Below are 21953 nucleotides of genomic sequence, written 5' to 3' on the forward strand. Positions count from 1 at the left end.
GTGCCCCGCCTCCCATGTGTGTCAACTGCGGAGAGTACCATTCGCTTGCTCGCCTGACTGCAGGATTCTCCAGAAAGAAGGGAAAATCATGGAGTACAAGACCCTGGACTGACTGACCTACACTGAGGCTAAGAGGAAATTTGAACATATACATCCTGTACATATGACATCATTTTACGCCACCGCTACAAACAGTTCTAGCCCCATCAGCTCTGCCAACTCGTCACCTCTCAGAGCCGGATGACTACACCTGCCCCCTTGATGGTGGGGGGGCACTTTCCTCCCTTTTGATCCTGCACCACCTACTTAGGGAGCAACCCCCCCCCCCTCCCCCCCCTCCAACCATTGGATATATCAGTCCCACTTCTGTGCCGGCGAAGCGTAAGTCTTCTTCGGCTCCTCTCGCTAGGAAGGGGTCCCTTCGGTCACTCGCTTCCCAGGTTTCTGCTAGTGGGAAAGATGACATCCACCAGAGGCCGAAGAGCCAAAGAGCAGCTGGTCATAGGGCTTCACGCTTATCCTCAGTTCTGGAGAGTGAATCAGTGAAGTCCTCCCAGTCAGGAAAACCCAAGGAACAGTGAGAGAAATCCAAAAAGAATGTCCACAAGACCAAGGGAATTGTGGTGGCACTCACACCACCGCAACCTGCAAGCCCTGTGTCTGTGGATGAGGTGGAGATTCTGGCGTCCACTGAGGACCTAGATCTTGCCGGACCCTCAGACACAATAAATGTAGACTGCTGAGGCAGTAAGTCAGTGGCAGCAGATGACCCTGAGGTGTAAACTGCCTCATTGAATGTTCCATGCCTTCCCAGTCTCACGATGACGTCATCCTTCAGTGGGATTGCGGCGGCTTTTTCCTCCACCTGGCTGAGCTACGGCAACTGTTAAGCCTTACACCTGCTTTCTGCATTGCCCTCCAGGAAACCTAGTTCCTCGCAATGTGGACCCTTGCCCTCCGCGGCTATAAGGGATATTATAGGAACCGTAGCGACTATAATCGAGTGTCAGGCGGAGTTTGTGTTTCTGTCCTAAACTCAGTCTGTAGTGAAACTGTGCCCTTAAAACCTCTCTTGAAGCTGCAGCTGTCAGAATAAGGAAGACACAGGAAATAACTGTCTGCAATGTATATCTTCCTTTGGAGTGTGCAGTACCCCTGAATGTATTAGCTGCACTGGTTGACCAACTCCCTAAACCTTTCCTACTTTTGGGAGATTTCAGCACCCATAACCCCTTGTGGGGTGGCACCTTGCTTGCTGGCTGAGGCAGAGATGTCGAAACATCACTGTCTCAGTTCGACCTCTGCCTCTTACATACTGGGGGCACCACACATTTCAGTGTGGCTCATTCTAGTTGCTCGGCCACTGATTTATCAGTTTGCAGCCCAGGACTTCTCCCATCAATCCACTGGAGAGCACATGACGACATGTGTGGTAGTGACCACTTCTCCATCTTTCTGTCACTGCCCTGGCATTTGGCCGACGGACACCTGCCCAAATGGGCTTTAAACAAGGCAGACTGGGAAACTTTTACCTCTGCTGTCACCATTGAATCTTCCCCGTACAGGAACATAGATGTGATGGTTCAGCAGGTGGCTACATCAATCCTTCCTCCAGCAGAAAACACGATCCCTCACTCTTTAGGGTGCCCCCGGGGAAGGGCAGTCCCATAGTGGTCTCCAGAAGTCGCTGAAGCAATTAAGGAGCATTGGCAAGCTCTACAGCAGCATAAGCGAGAAGGTCGCCAGAAGTCGCTGAAGCAATTAAGGAGCATCGGCAAGCCCTACAGCAGCATAAATGGCACCCTTCCCTTGAGCACCTCACAAACTTTAAATGGCTCTGTACCTGCATTCGCCAACTTATCAAATGACGGAAGCAGGAGTGTTGGGAGAGAGAAGTCTCGACCATTGTGTGCCATATGTCACCTTCCAAAGTCTGGGCAAGGGTCAAACATGTTTTTGGGTACCAGACCCCAAGAGGTGTTCCCGGTGTTAACATAAGTGGCATGTTATTTACCGATCTGAATGCGATTGCCGAGCACTTTGCTGAGCACTATGCTGGAGCCTCTGCATAGGAGCATTACCCCCCAGCCTTTTGCACTATCAAACGACGACTAGTAGGGAAAGTCTTCTCGTTCACTACACGCCACAGTGAATATTATGATGCCCAATTTACAGAGTGGGAGCTCCTCAGTGCCCTTGCACATTGCCCTGACACTGCTTCTGGACCAGATCGAATCCACAGTCAGATCTCTCATCTGACTACAAGCGACGTCTCCTCATCATCTTCAACCAGATGTGGTGTGATGGTATCTTTCCGCTGTAATGGTGGGAGAGCACCATCATTCCAGTGCTCAAACACAGTAAAAACCTGCTTGATGTGGGTAGCTATTGGCCCATCAGCCTCACCAACATTCTTTGTAAGCTGCTGGAATGTATGGTGTGTCGGCATTTGGGTTGGGTTGGGCCTTGGAGTGAGGTGCCCTACTGGCTCCATGTCAGGGTGGCTTCCGCCAGGGTCACTGTACCACTGACAGTCTTGTGTCTCTCGAGTCTGCCATCCGAACAGGCTTTTCCAGATGCCAACATCTGGTTGCCATTTTTTTTTTATTTACAAAAAGCGTATGACGTGATCTGGCGACATCATATCCTTGCCATTGCTTTGTACTTTCCATGTCCAAGTTGGTGCCTTCCATAGTTCCCTCCATATCCAGGAGAATGGGGTCGCACATGGCTCTGTATTGAGAGTGTCTCTCTTTTTAGTGGACATTAATGGTCTAGGAGCAGCTGTAGGGCCGTCTGTCTCACTCTCTCTGTATGCAGACGATTTCTGCATTTTGTACTGCTCGATCAGTACTGGTGTTGCTGAGCGGTGCCTACAGGGAGCCATCCACAAGGCGCAGTCATGGGCTATAGCCCAGTTTCCAGTTCTTGGCTTCAAAGTTGTATGTTATGCACTTCTCTCAGCATCCTATTGTTCATCCAGAACCAGAACTTTACCTTAATGACAATCCACTCACTGTATTGGAGACATATCGATTCTTAGGACTGGTTTTCGATGCCCCATTGACTCGGCTTCCTCACCTTTGTCAGCTTAAGTGGAAGTGCTGACAGCACCTCGATGCCCTCCGCTGCCTGAGCAAGAACAACTGGGGTGCAGATCGCTCTACGCTGCTGCAGCTCTACAGAGCCCTTTTTCAATACCACCTTGACTGTGGGAGTCTGGTTTATGGTTCGACAGTGCCTTCAGCATTGCATTTACTCAACCCAGTGCACCACTGTAGAGTTCACCCAGTGACAGGAGCTTTTAGGACGAGTCTGGTGACCAGTGTCGTGGTGGAGGCCAGAGTCCCTCCATTGCAAGTTAGGCGTGCACAACTGCTGGCCAGTTACATTGCACATGTTTATAGTTCTCCTGCACATCCAAATTACCGTCTCCTTTTCCCACCCATGGTGGTTTATCTCCCGCATCGGCGGCTCAGGTCAGGGCTACCAATTTCAGTTTGTGTCCTGTCCCTTCTTTCCGAAGTGGAGTCCTTGCCTTTACCACCTATACTTGAGGTCCATTCAAGTACACCTCCATGATGTACACCTAGGCCGTGGCTTCACCTGGACCTCTCACTTGCCCCTAAGGACTCAGTTAACTCTGCGGCTCTCCGCTGCCACTTCCTCTCAATTCTTGACTTGTACCAAGGTCACGAAGTGGTTTAAACTGACGGCTCGATGGCTGATGATCACGATGGCTTCGCATATGTCAATGGAGGACATATTGAACAGCATTCCTTGCCCAATGGCTGCAGTGTTTTCACTGCCGAGTTGATGGCTGTTTCTCTTGCTCTTGAGCACATCCGTTCATGCCCTGGGGAGTTGTATCTTCTGTGTACTGACACCTTGAGCAGCCTACAAGCTATCGACCAGTGCTACCCTCGTCGTCCTTTGGTATTGACCATCCAGGAGTCCATCTATGCCCTGTAATGGTCCAGTCATTCAGTAGTGTTTGTCTGGACCCCGGGTCACATCGGCATCCCAGGCAATGAACTTGCCAACAGGCTGGCCAAACAGACTATGTGGAAACTGCTTATGGAGATCGCCGTCTCTGCAACTGACCAGCATTCAGTACTACTCCATAAGGTTTTGCAGCTCTAGGAGACAGAATGGCATAACTTCAGTATGCACAACAAACTGGATGCCATTAAGGAGACTACGAATGTGTGGAATACCTCCACGTGGGCCTCTTGCAGGGACTCTGTGGTTCTCTGTCGGCTTCACATTGGCCACGCTTGGGTGACACACGGCTACCTCCTGTGCCATGATGACTCACCTCAGTGTCGGTGTGGCAATCAGCTGACAGTGGTGCGTATCTTGTTGAGATGTCCATCTTTATCTGCCCTGCGATGGACTCTTCAGTTACCAGACTTGTTGCCATTAATTTTAGCTGACAATGCCTCATCGGCTAATTTAGTTTTATGTTTTATACGTGACAGTGGGTTTTATCATTCTATATAAGTTTTCGTGCATGTCCTTTGTCCCTTTGTGTTCTCCACTGTAATGCTTTTAGACTGGATGTTTTAATGTGTCTCAGAGTGGCTGGCTTTTCCTTTTTATTATTGTGGTCGGTCAGCCATGGTCATTTGCTCTCTCGTTTTTACTCCTTATACCTGTTTCTTCCCCCCCATGAACCATGGACCTTGCCGTTGGTGGGGAGGCTTGCGTGCCTCAGCGATACAGATAGCCGTACCGTAGGTGCAACCAGAACGGAGGGGTATCTGTTGAGAGGCCAGACAAACGTGTGGTTCCTGAAGAGGGGCAGCAGCCTTTTCAGTAGTTGCAAGGGCAACAGTCTGGATGATTGACTGATGTGGCCTTGTAACAATAACCAAAACGGCCTTGCTGTGCTGGTACTGCGAACGGCTGAAAGCAAGGGGAAACTACAGCCGTAATTTTTCCCGAGGGCTTGCAGCTTTACTGTATGATTACATGATGATGGCATCCTCTTGGGTAAAATATTCCGGAGGTAAAATAGTCCCCCATTCGGATCTCCGGGCGGGGACTACTCAAGAGGATGTCGTTATCAGGAGAAAGAAAACTGGCGTTCTACGGATCGGAGCGTGGAATGTCAGATCCCTTAATCGGGCAGGTAGGTTAGAAAATTTAAAAAGGGAAATGGATAGGTTGAAGTTAGATGTAGTGGGAATTAGTGAAGTTCGGTGGCAGGAGGAACAAGACTTCTGGTCAGGTGACTACAGGGTTATAAACACAAAATCAAATAGGGGTAATGCAGGAGTAGGTTTAATAATGAATAGGAAAATAGGAATGCGGGTAAGCTACTACAAACAGCATAGTGAACGCATTATTGTGGCCAAGATAGATACGAAGCCCACACCTACTACAGTAGTACAAGTTTATATGCCAACTGGCTCTGCAGATGACGAAGAAATTGAAGAAATGTATGATGAAATAAAAGAAATTATTCAGATTGTGAAGGGAGACGAAAATTTAATAGTCATGGGTAACTGGTATTCGAGTGTAGGAAAAGGGAGAGAAGGAAACATAGTAGGTGAATATGGATTGGGGGACAGAAATGAAAGAGTAAGCCGCCTGGTCGAATTTTGCACAGAGCACAACATAATCATAACTAACACTTGGTTTAAGAATCATGAAAGAAGGTTATATACATGGAAGAACCCTGGAGATACTAAAAGGTATCAGATAGATTATATAATGGTAAGACAGAGATTTAGGAACCAGGTTTTAAATTGTAAGACATTTCCAGGGGCAGATGTGGACTCTGACCACAATCTATTGGTTATGACCTGTAGATTAAAACTGAAGAAACTGCAAAAAGGTGGGAATTTAAGGAGATGGGACCTGGATAAACTAAAAGAACCAGAGGTTGTACAGAGATTCAGGGAGAGCATAATGGAGCAATTGACAGGAATGGGGGAAATAAATACAGTAGAAGAAGAATGGGTAGCTTTGAGGGATGAAGTAGTGAAGGCAGCAGAGGATCAAGTAGGTAAAAAGACGAGGGCTAGTAGAAACCCTTGGGTAACAGAAGAAATATTGAATTTAATTGATGAAAGGAGAAAATATAAAAATGCAGTAAGTGAAACAGGCAAAAAGGAATACAAACGTCTCAAAAATGAGATCGACAGGAAGTGCAAAATGGCTAAGCAGGGATGGCTAGAGGACAAATGTAAGGATGTAGAGGCCCATCTCACTAGGGGTAAGATAGATACAGCCTACAGGAAAATTAAAGAGACCTTTGGAGATAAGAGAACGACTTGTATGAATATCAAGAGCTCAGATGGAAACCCAGTTCTAAGCAAAGAAGGGAAAGCAGAAAGGTGGAAGGAGTATATAGAAGGTCTATACAAGGGTGATGTACTTGAGGACAATATTATGGAAATGGAAGAGGATGTAGATGAAGATGAAATGGGAGATATGATACTGCGTGAAGAGTTTGACAGAGCACTGAAAGACCTGAGTCGAAACAAGGCCCCCGGAGTAGACAATATTCCATTGGAACTACTGACGGCAGTGGGAGAGCCAGTCCTGACAAAACTCTACCATCTGGTGAGCAAGATGTATGAGACAGGCGAAATACCCTCAGACTTCAAGAAGAATATAATAATTCCAATCCCAAAGAAAGCAGGTGTTGACAGATGTGAAAATTGCTGAACTATCAGCTTAATATGTCACAGCTGCAAAACACTAACACGAATTCTTTACAGACGAATGGAAAAACTAGTAGAAGCCAACCTCGGGGAAGATCAGTTTGGATTCCGTAGAAACACTGGAACACGTGAGGCAATACTGACCTTACGACTTATCTTAGAAGAAAGATTAAGGAAAGGCAAACCTACGTTTCTAGCATTTGTAGACTTAGAGAAAGCTTTTGACAATGTTGACTGGAATACTCTCTTTCAAATTCTAAAGGTGGCAGGGGTAAAATACAGGGAGCGAAAGGCTATTTACAATTTGTACAGAAACCAGATGGCAGTTATAAGAGTTGAGGGACATGAAAGGGAAGCAGTGGTTGGGAAGGGAGTAAGACAGGGTTGTAGCCTCTCCCCGATGTTGTTCAATCTGTATATTGAGCAAGCAGTAAAGGAAACAAAAGAAAAATTCGGAGTAGGTATTAAAATTCATGGAGAAGAAATAAAAACTTTGAGGTTCGCCGATGACATTGTAATTCTGTCAGAGACAGCAAAGGACTTGGAAGAGCAGTTGAATGGAATGGACAGTGTCTTGAAAGGAGGATATAAGATGAACATCAACAAAAGCAAAACAAGGATAATGGAATGTAGTAGAATTAAATCGGGTGATGTTGAGGGTATTAGATTAGGAAATGAGACACTTAAAGTAGTAAAGGAGTTTTGCTATTTGGGGAGCAAAATAACTGATGATGGTCGAAGTAGAGAGGATATAAAATGTAGGCTGGCAATGGCAAGGAAACCGTTTCTGAAGAAGAGGAATTTGTTAACATCCAGTATTGATTTAAGTGTCAGGAAGTCATTTCTGAAAGTATTCTTATGGAGTGTAGCCATGTATGGAAGTGAAACATGGACGATAAATAGTTTGGACAAGAAGAGAATAGAAGCTTTCGAAATGTGGTGCTACAGAAGAATGCTGAAGATTAGATGGATAGATCACATAACTAATGAGGAAGTATTGAATAGGATTGGGGAGAAGAGAAGTTTGTGGCACAACTTGACCAGAAGAAGGGATCGGTTGGTAGGACATGTTCTGAGGCATCAAGGGATTACCAATTTAGTATTGGAGGGCAGCGTGGAGGGTAAAAATCGTAGAGGGAGACCGAGAGATGAATACACTAAGCAGATTCAGAAGGATGTAGGTTGCAGTAGGTACTGGGAGATGAAAAAGCTTGCACAGGATAGAGTAGCATGGAGAGCTGCATCAAACCAGTCTCAGGACTGAAGACCACAACAACAACAACAACAACAACAACCTGTTTCTTACTTCTCTTTGCAGTTTTCTTTTCCTGTTTTGTCCGTAGTAGTGTTGGTTGTCCTCCTGTCGTTCTTCTGGTTCTTCCATTCTCGAGCTATTGTTCTGTACGTCTCCTTTCTTTTCTTTTTTCCCTTCTCTAATTCTTTTACAGAGAACAAGGGACTGATGGCTTCACAGTTAGGTCCCTTCCCCTCTCCTTTAAACCAACCATCCAAGGGTGGAAGCATTTCCAAAACGGTTAAGTTTGTTTACAGTTTGTGTGCTGCTATGGTTAAAGTATACCACCCATGGCAAAATGACGCTATCCAATACGATTGCTGATGCAACTGTGGTGCACCAAAGACCAGAGGTGAGAGTTGTGACTGATGGCTGCAGAGATGTGTACAGTTTGCCCAGATGAACTGAGGGGCTACCATCAGTGTCTGTTCAGTGAACTTTGCTTCATATGGGCCTCTGCAGCAGGCACATGGTTCATCCGCCCGTGATGCCTGCTGTTCACTGGCAACAAAGGCTGGAATTTGCATTCCAGTACTGCAGCTACACATCCACTGAGTGAGTGGCGATAGGTGGCCTTTTCAGATGAATCACATTTTATGCTCCTCAGACTGAAAGCAAACACCTGCAGCAATTTCCGGAAGGGTGCAGGCTGAAGGAAGGACAGAGCATAATAGTCTAGGAAATGTTTTTGTGGTCTTATCTTGGTGATCTCGTAATTCTGGAAGGCACAATAGATCAACACAAGTATGCATCTATCCTTGGGCACCATGTCCATCCCTACATCCAGTTTGTTTTTCTTTGACACAATGGCATCTACCAGCAGGACAATGCATCATGTCACACAGCTCACAGAGTATGTGTGTAGTTTGAAGAGCATAAGGATGAGTGTACTGTAGTCCCCTGGCCACCAAACTCCCCAGATTTAAAGCCAATCGTGGATCTGTGGGATGACCTTTATCGGACTGTTTGCACCATGGATCCTCAACTGGGAAACCTAATGCAGCTGTTCATGGAGCTGGAATGGATCCACACCCCTGCCAGTACCTTCCAGAACCTCATTGACTCTCTTCCTACATGTCTCACACTAGTCAGACAGGCTTTTGACAGGTGGTCATGTTAATGTGACTGGACAATTTTATTTTTCTCCATGAATGTGTATCTGAGTGTACTCATCATGTCTTCTTACTTGCAGATACCAGCTGACCCATATGAGCAACCAGAAAGTGAAGACTTCTATATTGAAGAAGGAAATGTAAGTGTTATCAGTTATTCTTGCCTGTACGTGCTAATATTTTACACAGAGTTTTTGATTAAATAGTGCTATTTTTACATTGTATCAGTGCTAAAAGAGAGAATAACTGATGGTACATGTTGAGGCTAATAAGAAAAGGGATAATGTTGGGTGTCACATTTTGCCAGTTATAAACTTCCCCTCCATCCCAAAACTCCTAATTTTTAATAAATTCCTCCTTATTTGTATTTGAATGTCACAAACTACTATTCTAGAGTAAGAGCTTTTTTTCTTAACTCCAAAGTGCAGTTGTTCCTCTTTTTTTTGTTTCTCGAGCTAGAATGATTATGATTTTCTCTCTAAGCTAAACCTGAGCGGTGTCTCTTAATCAACTATGCCTAAATATTTGTTTATTAAATGGCTTCTTTACTGTATAAGCTTTTTGTACTGAAAAAGACAGTGCACAGCTGGTTAAAACATATTTATTAACACACATTGTAATTCTCAGATGACAGACAGGTACAAGAAATGTTGATGGAACTTCTCTATGGTTCTATAGACGATTTAGAGAAGACCCAAACTACAGCACAACACTTGTGTTTCTGCAATGAGATTGGCATCTGCTCCAATGCATGTACTATCACCCTCTTCAGTCTGGTAAAGTACCAACCCACACACTAGATAACTCGTGCATTTTAGAGGGAACACAGTAACTTGCACTCACTCGATGATCGATGGCGACATCAAATAAAGAACATAAATTTTTACCAGCATGACAGATAGTTGCAACTGTGACCATCTAGGTACAAGAAGATTGTTGATAACTCTTTGCTGTAGCCACACAAGGGTTAATGGGATTTATATCATTCTAAAAAAAAACTGTTCCAGTTCCCATATAGCTGCCGGAGTATAGTAATGAGCTTGTAGTTGCGCTTCCAAGACAGATCACCGTGGCTTGATACCTACTTCTGCATCTGCAACTATACACTGAAAAATACTCCGAAGTGAATGGCAGAGGGTACCTCCCAAATGTTCCATTTGTTAGTTCTCAATCCCATTCCATTCACACAACAAGATTGATTGCTTAACAGTGTTTATGTGAGATGCGAGCTGTCTAATCTTGTCTTTATGATCCATATGGGAGCAGTACTTAGGAGGGCTGTGTATATTCAAAGTTTCCTCACATAAAGATGCTTCTTGAAACTTATTTGCACTCACAGAGCAATTGATGTCTATCTTCAAGTGTCCTCCAGTTCAGGTTTTTCAGAATCTCTGTGATGCTATCCTAGTGCTCAAATGAGCCTATGATGATCGATGTTGTTCTTCTTTATGTACTGGTATATTGGATATCCCATGTTAGTAATGTTTGGTACATGTCCCACATACTTCAGCAATATCCTTGTGTGGGTGTTTTGTAAGTAGTCATTATAGACAGATTAAGGTTTCCTAGTATTCTGCCAGTGAACCGAAATGTGACGTCTGTGTCAAATAAGACTGAACCTGTGTGAGAGTTGATTGATTCCAGTTGTGACTCATTGATATTGTTAGTGTAGAATATTATTATTATTATTATTATTATTATTATTATTATTATTATTAATTTTTTTTTTTTTGCGAAGAGCTCAATTTTATTTTTCTGAACATTTAAGTCAAATTACCAATCTATACATCATCATGAAAACTTATCATGATCTGACTGAAAATTGTACAGCTATTTTCAGACAGTGCTTCGTTATAGATAACTGCCTCATCTGCAAAATGTTTGAGGTTACTATTAATATTGTCTGCATAGTTATTAATATGTAACATGAACAGCAAGTGTTCTAACACACTGCCCTGGGGCATACATGAATATTGTCATCCGTAAGTAGACATTATGGATTACCTGTCAGCTCTACTATAAATGTTTGGTTGAAACAGTTGCAGTTAAATTTATTGTGTGACACACAAATCTCAACAGTCAGTTACATGGCAATGATTTTTTGTTTTACCATGGTTAATATTTCTATTAATGCTCTCCTATCTTCAGGTTTTCACCCAGCATTGTCTGTACCAGGCAAAGTTTTCTCATGAACTCTACACTTTGGGGATATCATTATTCATGGCAACATTCCTTCAGGGTCAAAATTGTATACACACTACTGAATGCTGTCTAATATCTCAAATAAAGGAACAAGGTCTCAGTGAATAGTTAAGACAGTATGAAATCTTGAATGATCCATATTTGAAATCTGTGAAGTACATACATTTCGGGGAGTACTGGCGGAACTACACCTCATAAACATCATTGGTGGCAATGGCCTAAATGAATTTCAATTAAGATTTCATTGCATCAAGTTGGCTGTTCTAATAGTAAGTTCCATTAATGTATAAGAAAAAGCCAGTACTATGAGAGATTTTTTAAATTATATTCTACTTGGATATACAGCTGGCTACTGTTTTTGTACATAATTCATAGAGGCAGCCGTCAAATCAAGAAACAAGTTTATCAGTGCCCTCATTGTAGAATTCTGCAAGCCAAGGCGTGCTTTGACACATTCCTTTAACTCATGATGATCTTGAGACTGAAGTGAGTATAGCCATTTCTTTATCTCCATGAACAGTTTTAAATCATTGGATAAAAAAATTCCCAGTTGAAACTGTTTGTGTAGAATGGCAGCATGTGCACTAGTGTTATCATGTGCAAAAACAATGCCAGAACTCAACTTCTGTGGCTATACTGAGATCATTTATGGTTTCACAGTAACTTTTGAAATTTATAGTAGTGCTGCTCTTTTTTTTAAAAAAGAGCAAGTACTCCTTTTCTTTGCAAAAAGCATTTGTCACCAGCTGTCTAGCAGAGTATGTTTGGTGGCATTTTAAATGTCCCACTCCAGTCATTGGATTTTTGTATCCAAGTTGACGTATGCAAACTATGTTCCATATCCTGTCACAGTGTGATTGAGGAGTTTGTCTCCTCCTGCATCATACCACATCAGAAACATTACGGCGGCTCCCAGACTCTTCATTTTGTGGTGATCAGTCAGAAGCTTTTGGACCCGTCGTGCACAAAATTTGTGTTAACCAGGATTATCAGTCACAAGTTTGTAAATCTCCGTCTGTGATACCTGAAGAAAAGTGACTGGTAATTCTGCAACAGTGTACCAAAAGTTTTCTCAAATTCTGTCTTTTACATTTGCATCAAGTTCGTTTGTTACAGTAGATGGTTGTCCACTACTTTTTTCATTATGGACATCCATCCAAGCTGAAGCAATCTGTACCACTTTCTTACAGCAATATCACTCATGATATTCTCCTTGTATACTATGCAAAATTCACTATGGATGTCGACAGTTTCCACATTTCTCACACAAAGAAAACAGGCAGCAGGACATTTTTTTACTATGGTGACCATTTTGTCTTTACATGCAGACAGTTCAGTAACTTTTCCACAGAACTGCCATACTCGTACTGAGCCATGTTATACAACTGTTCTGAAACCACTCTGCTACCCCCACTCCTCCGCACAACAGACAGCATCGGTACCTATTTTTCAAAAAGCCCCTGTGTTATACGGTATAGGAATTATTCACCATAGAGGCCTCTTTCAACTATGATGGTTTCACGGACTTCAGTGTGAAAACTATTCATAAACTGAAGATTTTGCAGCAGGTAGTCGATAAATGCATGATGAGAATTATTAAGACAGACTCAAAAACAACAAATTGATCAGAGTGCAGAGTAGAGCTGAAAAAACAATTATGATGGTTGTTGTAGTTGTTGTTTGGTCTTCGCGTTGAAGACTGGTTTGACACGGCTCTCCATGCTACTCTATCCTGTGCAAGCCTCTTCGACTCTGAATAACTACTGCAACTTAAATAATTCTGAAGATGCTTCCTGTTTTCATCTCTTGGTCACCCTCTACGATTTTTTCCCTCCCACACTTCCCTTCCCCCTGCAGGTTTGGGTGTAAGAATAGGTCCGCGGTATTCCTGCCTGTCATAAGAGGCGACTAAAAGGAGACTCAAATGTTTCGGCCCTTATGTGGTAGTCCCCTCTAGGGTTTGACCACGCTATTTCAAAATTATTCTGAAGAATGAGTCAATTGGGGAAGGGCGCCTTACTTGGTGCGTTGTGTCCATCATACATTGAAACCTGTAGCCAGCTTATTTGTCGATGCATTGCAGTCTTGCTTGCTCTGCATCTCTTGGGCGAGGATACATTTCTGGGTGCAATTTCTGCCATGCACTCTGCAGTGTCGCTTTTTGTGCTGATGACGACTGTGGAGCACTTGCCACCTAATATCCAGCATGGTAGCCAGTCCATTGTGGTGGGGCCACCATGTACCCTGTTGATTGTAGCCCCCTGACAACACAGGGATCATTCTACTGATGCCTGCGCCGTTAACTCCCCATTTATGCCAAGGAGTAGATGCCCATCTCCCTGGGGCATTGGGACTCCCAGCAATGGCCATCCTGCCAGGTGGCCCTTGCTGTGCCTGGGTGGTGCCCGTGGGGAGGGCCCTTAGTCGGAAGAGGTGGCATCAGGGCAGATGACACGCAGTGAAGCATGGCACATCTTCTCTTGCTGGTGGCCAACCACCAGCAGTCTCTAAGCGTTAGAGGGCTCACTTTAATGCAAACATGTATGACCCCAAATCGTTTCCCTCCCTGGCCACACCATGGGAGGAACGAAAAGCTAAGAATGACAGTGAGATGTATTTGCCCTGGTATTTAGTCTGTACAAGAGCTGATGGGGAATCCTTTGTGTCCATGAAGCCTCAGTTCTTTGTAGAGCATTTAGAGGACAAGTTCGGGGAGGTGGAGGGCTTGTCTAAAATGCGGTCTGGGTCAGTCTTGATAAAAACAACATCCTCTGCCCAGCCACGAGCAGAAGCCGGGAGATATTTCTGTTTCTATCACGCTGCACAAAAGCTTAAATATGGTCCAGGGCATTATCTTCCACAGGGACCTTCTTTTACAGTCCGATGACAAGCTGCGCGCCAATTTAGAGCGGCGAGGTGTCCATTTCATCCGGCGTGTCCACCAGGGTCCGAGGGCTAATGAGGTTGCCACCGGTGCATTCATCTTGGCCTTAGAGAGTGACACATTACCCGAGAAGGTGAAGGTGATGGTCTACTGCTGTGATGTCAAGCCATATATCCCTCCCCCTCCTCGGTGCTTCAAGTGTTGGAAGTTCCGCCATTTGTCTTCCCGCTGTGCTTGCAGCCTCATATGTCGCGATTGTGGTCATCCATCCCATCCCGATACTCCATGTGCCCCACCTCCCATCTGTGTCAACTGCGGATAGCACCATCCCCCTTGCTCGCCGGACTGGAAGATTCTACAGAAGGAACGAAAAATAATGGAATACAAGACCCTGTGCCGACTGACCTACACTGAGGCTAAACAGAAATTTGAACAGCTTCATCCCGTGCACATGGCCTTGTCTTATGCCACCACTGTCACTCCTGTTACAGCTCCATCCGTTGCACCACATACAGTCAGCTCTCAGAGCCGAAGGACCACACCTGCCCCCTTAATGGTGGGGGGCACTTCCCTCCCTGTTGCTCCCACACCACCTACCTCAGGAACAGCACCCCCTCAACCATTGGGGCATCAGTCCCCACTTCTAAGCCGGAGAAGCGTAAGTCTTCTTTGGCTTCGGATCCCTTGGGTCACTCCCTTCCGAGGTTCCTACAAGTGGCAAACCAGACACTCGCCAGGGGCTGAAGAAGCCCCAGGTAGCTGGTCGTAGGGCTTCGCGCTCCTCTTCAGTCCCAGAGACTGAATCAAAGAAGCCCTCCCACCAAGGGCAACCAAAGGAACAGTGTGAGAAATCGAAATCAAAGACTCCCAAGACCAAGGAAATTGCGGTGGCACCCACTCCACTGCTACTTATAAGCTCTGCATCTGAGGACGCAGTGGATATTCTGGCATCCGCTGAGTACCTAGATCTCGCCGGTCCCTCAGACATGATGGATGTCGCTCCCGTCAGTACTCAATCGGTGGCACCAGGTGACCCAGTGGCATAATCTGCCTCCTCGGTCCCTTCACACCTTTCTCGGCCATGGACAATGTCATCCGCCAGTGGAACTGTAGCGGTTTTTTCCAACATCTTGCTGAGCTCTGACAACTTCTCAGCTTTCACCCTTTCCTCTGCATTGCTCTTCAGGAAACTTGGTTTCTGGCGATGCGAAATCTTGCTCTCCGTGGCTGTCGTGGTTATTTTAAGAACCGGGCAGCTTATGAGAGGGTAGCTGGTGGCGCCTGCATCTACGTCCTTCGCTCTCTTTACAGCAAGTCTGTCCCTCTACAAACACTTTTAGATGCTGTCGCTGTTTGGGTGTGGACGCCTCAGGCTGTTACTGACTGCAGTCTCTACCTTCCACCGGATGGTGATGTCCCGCAGCATGTCCTGGCTGCACTGATAGACCAATTGCCGCCACCTTTTTTGTTACTGGGCGACTTCAACGCTCATAACCCTCTGTGGAGTGGATCAGTGGAAACAGGCCAAGGCAGCATCGTTAAGCAAGTATTGTCACAGCTTGACCTTTCTCTTTTAAATACTGGTGCCTTCACACATTTCAATGTGGCGCATGGCATGTAGTCAGCCATCGACCTTTCGATCTGCAGCCCTAGCCTATTACCATCTGTCCAATGGAGTCTGCATGGTGATTTGAGTGGTAGTGACAACTTTCTGATCTTTCTGTCACTGCCACAGCATCACTCTTCTGGGCACCCCTGCAGATGGGCTATGAATAAGGCTGACTGGGACTTGTTCTCCTCCACTGCCACTATTGAGCCTCTTTCCAGTGATGCCATTGATGTGGTGGTTCACTCGATCACCACCGGCATCATTACTGCCGCAGAATATGCCATTCTCTGTTCTTCTGGGTCCCCTCAGCAGAGGACTGTGCCCTGTTGGTCATCCTGAGGTCACTGAGGCAATTAAAGATCGCAGGTGGGCGCTCCAGCGTCCCAAGCGACATCCCTCATTGGAACACCTCATCGCCTTTAAACGGCTCCATGTGCGAGCCCACCGCCTCATTCATCAATGTAAGCAGGAGTGCTGGGAAAGGTATCTCTCCACTATTGGTCTCCGTACCTCTCCATCGCAGGTTTGGGCTAAGATCAGGCGACTCTATGGCTATCGGACCCCCATCAGCATACCTGCGCTTTCACTGATTGGAGCAGTCTGTACTGACTCTGACGCAATTGCAAACCGCTTAGCAGAGCATTTTGCTGAGAGTTCCACTTCTGCGAATTACCCATTGGCCTTCCGCTCCCTGAAAGAGCGGTTGGAACATCGGAGCATTTAATTTCACACCCGCCACCCTGAATCGTACAATGCTCCATTCAGTGAGTGGGAATTCCAAAGTGCCCTAGCCGCTTGCCTTGATACGGCTCCCGGGCCAGATCGCATCCACTGTCAGATGCTCAAACACCTCTCAGTGGACTGCCAGTGATGCCTCCTAGACCTTTTCAACCATATCTGGGTTGAGGGTGAGTTTCTGTCGCAATGGCGGGAAAGCATCGTAATCCCTGTGTTGAAACCTGGCAAGAACCCACTGGAGGTGGACAGAAACCGCCCCATTAGCCTCACCAACGTTCTTTGTAAGTTGCTTGAATGCATGGTGAGCCGGAGGTTATGTTGGCTACTTGAGTCTCGGGGCCTTCTGGCTGCGTCTCAGGGTGAGTTCCGTAAGGGCTGCTCTGTTGCTGATAATCTGGTGTGCCCGAGTCTGACATCCGTATGGCCTTTGCCAGCCGTCAGCATCTGGTCGCCGTCTTTATTGACATGCGGAAGGCATACTATATGACGTGGCGACATCACATCCTCTCTATGCTTCATGGTTGGGGTCTTTGGGGTCCACTCCAGATTTTCATACAAAATTTTCTGTTGCATCATTCCTTCCACATGCAAGTTGCGGCCTCCCATAGTTCCTCCTGAGTTCAGGAGAATGGGGTACCACAATGATGTGTCTTAAGTGTCTGCCTCTTTTTAATTGCAATTAATGGGCTCACTGCGGCAGTGGGAACGTCTGACTCAGCTTCCTTGTATGCTGACGACTTCTGCCTATACTGTAGCCGCTGAATGGCAACTGCAGGGCGCTATCCGCAAGGCACAGTCTTGGGCTGTAGCGCACAGCTTCCAGTTTTTGGCTGCCAAGACCTGCATTACGCATTTCTGCTGGTGACGCACTGTTCACCCTGTTCCACAGCTTTATCTTGACGACGAACCTCTTGCTGTGGTGGAGACACATCAGTTTTTGGGATTGGTTTTTGGATACCCGGTTGACTTGGTTCCCTCATATTCAGCAGGTTAAAAAGACTGGCGGCACCTTAACACTCTCCGTTTCTTGCGTCACACCAGCTGGGGTGCTGATCGGTCTGCCCTTCTACAGCTGTACCAGGTGTTAATTCAGTCCTATGTAGATTATGGGAGCCTGGCTCATGGTTTGACATCCCCTTCCGCATTGCAGTTGCTGGACCCCATCCTGCACAGCGGGATCCAACTCGCCACTGGAGCTTTCTGAACAAGCCCTGTCAACAGCATACTTGTGGAGGCAGGTGTCCCTCCATTGCGGTTCCAGCATCAACGATTATTTGCCGCTTATGCTACACACGTTTGTAGCTTGCCTGGGTATCCCAATTAGCGTCTCCTGTTCCCTCAGTCGGTCGTCAATCTTCCGAATGGCGGCCCTGCTCAGGGTGTACAATTGCGGTTCGCGTCAGAGCTCTCCTCTCTGGGCTTGAGGTTTTCCCTCTTCCACCTCTTTTTTGAGCCCATCTGCATATATCCCCATGGCATGTGCCCCACCCGTGCCTTCGGCTCGATTTGGCACAGGGCCCAAAGGACTCAGTCCCTCCTGGGGCCCTCCGCCGCCGCTTTGTTTCAATCCTTGCCGCATTTCAAGGCTCTGACGTTGTCTATACTGACGGTTCTATAGTTGCTGGTCGTGTTGGTTATGCTCTTACTCTAGGGGATCATTATGAACAACACTCGTTACCAACTGGCTGCAGTGTTTTCACTGCCAAGCTGGTCGCCATCTCTCGCGCCCTAGAGTGTATCCGCTCCTGCTCAGGTGAGTCCTTCGTTATCTGTAGTGACTCCCTGAGCAGTTTACGAGCTATCGATCAGTGTTTCCTTCGCTCTCATCTGGTGATGGCTATCCAGGAGTCCCTCCATACTCTTGCCCGTTGCGACCGCTCTGTGGTCTTTGTGTGGACCCCGTGTCATGTCAGCATCCCGGGAAATGAACGTGTTGACACGCTGGCCAAACAGGCTGTCAGTGCACCATCCTTGGAAATTGGCCTTTCAGAGAGTGACCTTAGGTCAGTTTTGTGGCAGAAGGTACTTTGCACCTGGGGTGAAGAATGGCTTGCCCTTCCTTCACCCAACAAACTTAGGGCCATCAAGGAGGCTACCGGTGCGTGGCGCTCCTCCTTGCGGGTCTCTCACAAGGACTATGTTGTCCTCTGCCAGCTGTGCATTGGCCACACTTCGATGACACACAGCTATTTATTGCGCTGCGAGGACCCACCTTTATGTCACTGTGGGTCAGCTTTGACGGTGGCCCACATCTTGTTGGACTGCCTGCTTTTAACTCCGCTCAGGCAGACGTTTGCGGTGCTTGATACGCTTCCTGCACTTTTATCAGATGACATTGCGATGGCCGATTTAGTTTAGAGTTTTATTCATGCAGGGGGTTTTTGTCAATTGATCTAAGTGTTTCTCCTTTTTTGTGTTGAGTCTGGCCTTTGGCCTACGATTTTAGACGGATTTTTAGTGCGTTTCCTGGTGGTTGGCTTTTCCTTTTTTGTTTCTATGGTCAGCCAACCACTGTCACACTCGGTGTGATTTTAATTCCTTTTTGCTGGTCTCCGTCTGTGTCTTTCTTGTCCTGTGTCGTCTCTTGTCATCTCCATTGTTTGTTCTTATTCTTCGTGAGTGTTTCAAGTTCGTGGAAAAAGGGACCTATGGTGCTAGTAGTCTTGTCCCTTCAATCCCACAAAGCAACCAACCACACTTCCCTCCAATACTAAATTGGTGATCCCTTGATGTCTCAGAATGTGTCCTGCTAACCGATCCGATCTTCTAGTCAGGTTGTGCCACGTATTTCTTGTCTCCTCTATTATATTCTGTACCACCTCATTAATTACATGATGTATTAATCTAATCTTCAGCATCTTTCAAAAGCTTTGATTCCCTTCTTGTCTAAACTGTTTGTCATCCATGCTTTACTTCCATACTTGGCTACACTCCATACAAATACCTTCAGAAAAGACTTCCTGACACACAAATATATACTATATGTTAACAAATTTCTCTTCTTCTGAAACTCTTTTCTTCAGTCTACATTTTTTATCCTCTCTACTTCGACCATCATCAGTTATTTTGCTCCCCAAATAGAAAAACTCATCTACTACTTTAAGTATCTCGTTTCCTAATCCAATTCCCTCAGCATCACCTGATTTAATTAGACTACATTCCATTACCTTTGTTTTGCTTTTGTTGATGTTTATCTTGTATCCTCCTTTCAAGACACTGTCCATTCCGTTCAACTGCTCTTCCAAGTCCTTTGCTGTCTTGACAGAATTACAATGTCATTAACAAATCTCAAAGTTGTTATTTCTTCCATTGCTTCCCTTTCATCACCCTCAACTCTTACAATGCTGTCTCATTTCTGTACATAGTGTAAATAGTCTTTTGCTCCCTGTATTTCAGCCCTACCACCTGTAGAATTTGAAAAAGAGTGTTCCAGTCAACATTGTCAAAAGCTTTCTCTATAATGAGATTTTCACTCTGCAGCAGAGTGTGCTCTTACATGAAACTTCCTGGCAGATTAAAACTGTGTGCCGGATCGAGACTCGAACTTGGGACTTTTGTCTTTCGCAGGGCAAGTGCTGTACCATCTGAGCTACCGAAGCACGACTCACTACCTGTCCTCACAGCTGCCAGTACCTCATTTGCTACCTTCCAAACTTCACAGAAGCTCTTCTGCGAACCTTGCAGAACTAGCTCTCCTGGAAGAAAGGATATTGCAGAGAAATGGCTTAGCCACAGCCTAGGGGATGTTTCCAGAACGAGATTTTCATTCTGCAGCGGAAGAAGAGCTTCTGTGAAGTTTGGAAGGTAGGAGACGAGGTACTGGCAGAATTAGAGCTGTGAGGATGGGTTGTGAGTCGTGCTTGGGTATCTCAGATGGTAGAGCACTTGCCCACGAATGACAAAGTTCCTGAGTTTGAGTCTCGGTCTGGCACACAGTTTTAATCAGCTTTCTCCATGTCTACAAATGCTATAAACATAGGTTTATCTTACCTTAACCTGTTTTTCAATATAAGTTGTAGGGTCAGTATTGCTTTGCGTGTCACTAAATTTCTCCAGAATCCAAACCAATCTTCTCTGAGAAAGGCTTTTACCAGTTTTCCCATTCATCTGTAAAGCATATAGTTTAGTAATTTTTACATCTGCTGACAAATTCTTTCCATGGAATTGGAATTATTATATTCTTCTTGGAGTTGAAGAGTATTTCACCTGACTCGTACATCTTGCACACGAGATGGAGGAGTATTGTCATGGCTGGCTGTTCAAAGGCTATCAGTTGTTTCGACTTAGGTCATTCAGTACCGTGTCAAATTCTTCCCGCAGTATCATACCTTCCATCCCATTTCCTCTATGTCCATTTCCATTTCTATAATATTGCTTTCTAGTTCATCAATCTAGTTGTTGTTGTTGTTGTTGTTGTTGTGGTCTTCAGTCCTGAGACTGGTTTGATGCAGCTCTCCATGCTACTCTATCCCGTGCAAGCCTCTTCATCTCCCAGTACTTACTGCAACCTACATCCTTCTGAATCTGCTTAGTGTATTCATCTCCTGGTCGCCCTCTATGATTTTTACCCTCCACACTGCCCTCCAATGCTAAATTTGTGATCCCTTGATGCCTCAGAACATGTCCTACCAACCGGTCCCTTCTTCTTGTCAAGTTGTGCCACAAACTCCTCTTCTCCCCAATCCTATTCAATACCTCCTCCTTAGTTATGTGATCTACCCATCTAATCTTCAGCATTCTTCTGTAGCACCACGTTTTGAAAGCTTCTATTCTCTTCTTGTCCAAACTATTTATCGTCCATGTTTGACTTCCATACATGGCTACACTCCATACAAATACTTTCAGAAACGACTTCCTGACACTTAAATCTATACTTTATGTTAACAAATTTCTCTTCTTCAGAAACGATTTCCTTGCCATTGTTAGTCTACATTTTATATCCTCTCTCCTTGCCATTGTTAGTCTACATTTTATATCCTCTCTGCTGTGACCATCATCAGTTATTTTGCTCCCCAAATAGCAAAACTCCTTTACTACTTTAAGTGTCTCATTTCCTAATCTAATTTCATCAGCATCACCCGACTTAATTTGACTACATTCCATTGTCCTCTTTTTGCTTTTGTTGATGTTCATCTTATATCCTCCTTTCAAGACACTATCCATTCCGTTCAGCTGCTCTTCCAAGTCCTTTGCTAAGTCTGACAGATTTACAATGTCATCGGCGAACCTCAAAGTTTTTATTTCTTCTCCATGGATTTTAATACCTACTCCGAATTTTTCTTTTGTTTCCTTCACTGCTTGCTCAATATACAGATTGAATAACATTGGAGACAGGCTACAACCCTGTCTCACTCCCTTCCCAACTGCTGCTTCCCTTTCGTGCCCCTCAACTCTTATAACTGCCATCTGGTTTCTGTACAAATTGTAAATAGCCTTTCGC

General features: G+C 45.4%; 1 protein-coding gene across 2 annotated transcripts in view; it reads left to right on the plus strand.

The window, feature by feature from the left end:
• The window catches only part of LOC124551285 (zinc finger protein 583-like), a 152682-nt gene that overhangs the window by 26591 nt on the left and 104138 nt on the right, over window positions 1-21953 (plus strand). For both annotated transcript variants that reach the window (XM_047126288.1, XM_047126289.1), the window contains exon 3: window positions 9161-9220. In XM_047126288.1, coding sequence (XP_046982244.1) covers window positions 9161-9220 — 60 coding nt within the window. The remainder of the gene's footprint in view (window positions 1-9160; window positions 9221-21953) is intronic.

This window comes from Schistocerca americana, chromosome 9 (genome assembly GCF_021461395.2).
Source record: "Schistocerca americana isolate TAMUIC-IGC-003095 chromosome 9, iqSchAmer2.1, whole genome shotgun sequence".
NCBI lineage: Eukaryota > Metazoa > Arthropoda > Insecta > Orthoptera > Acrididae > Schistocerca > Schistocerca americana.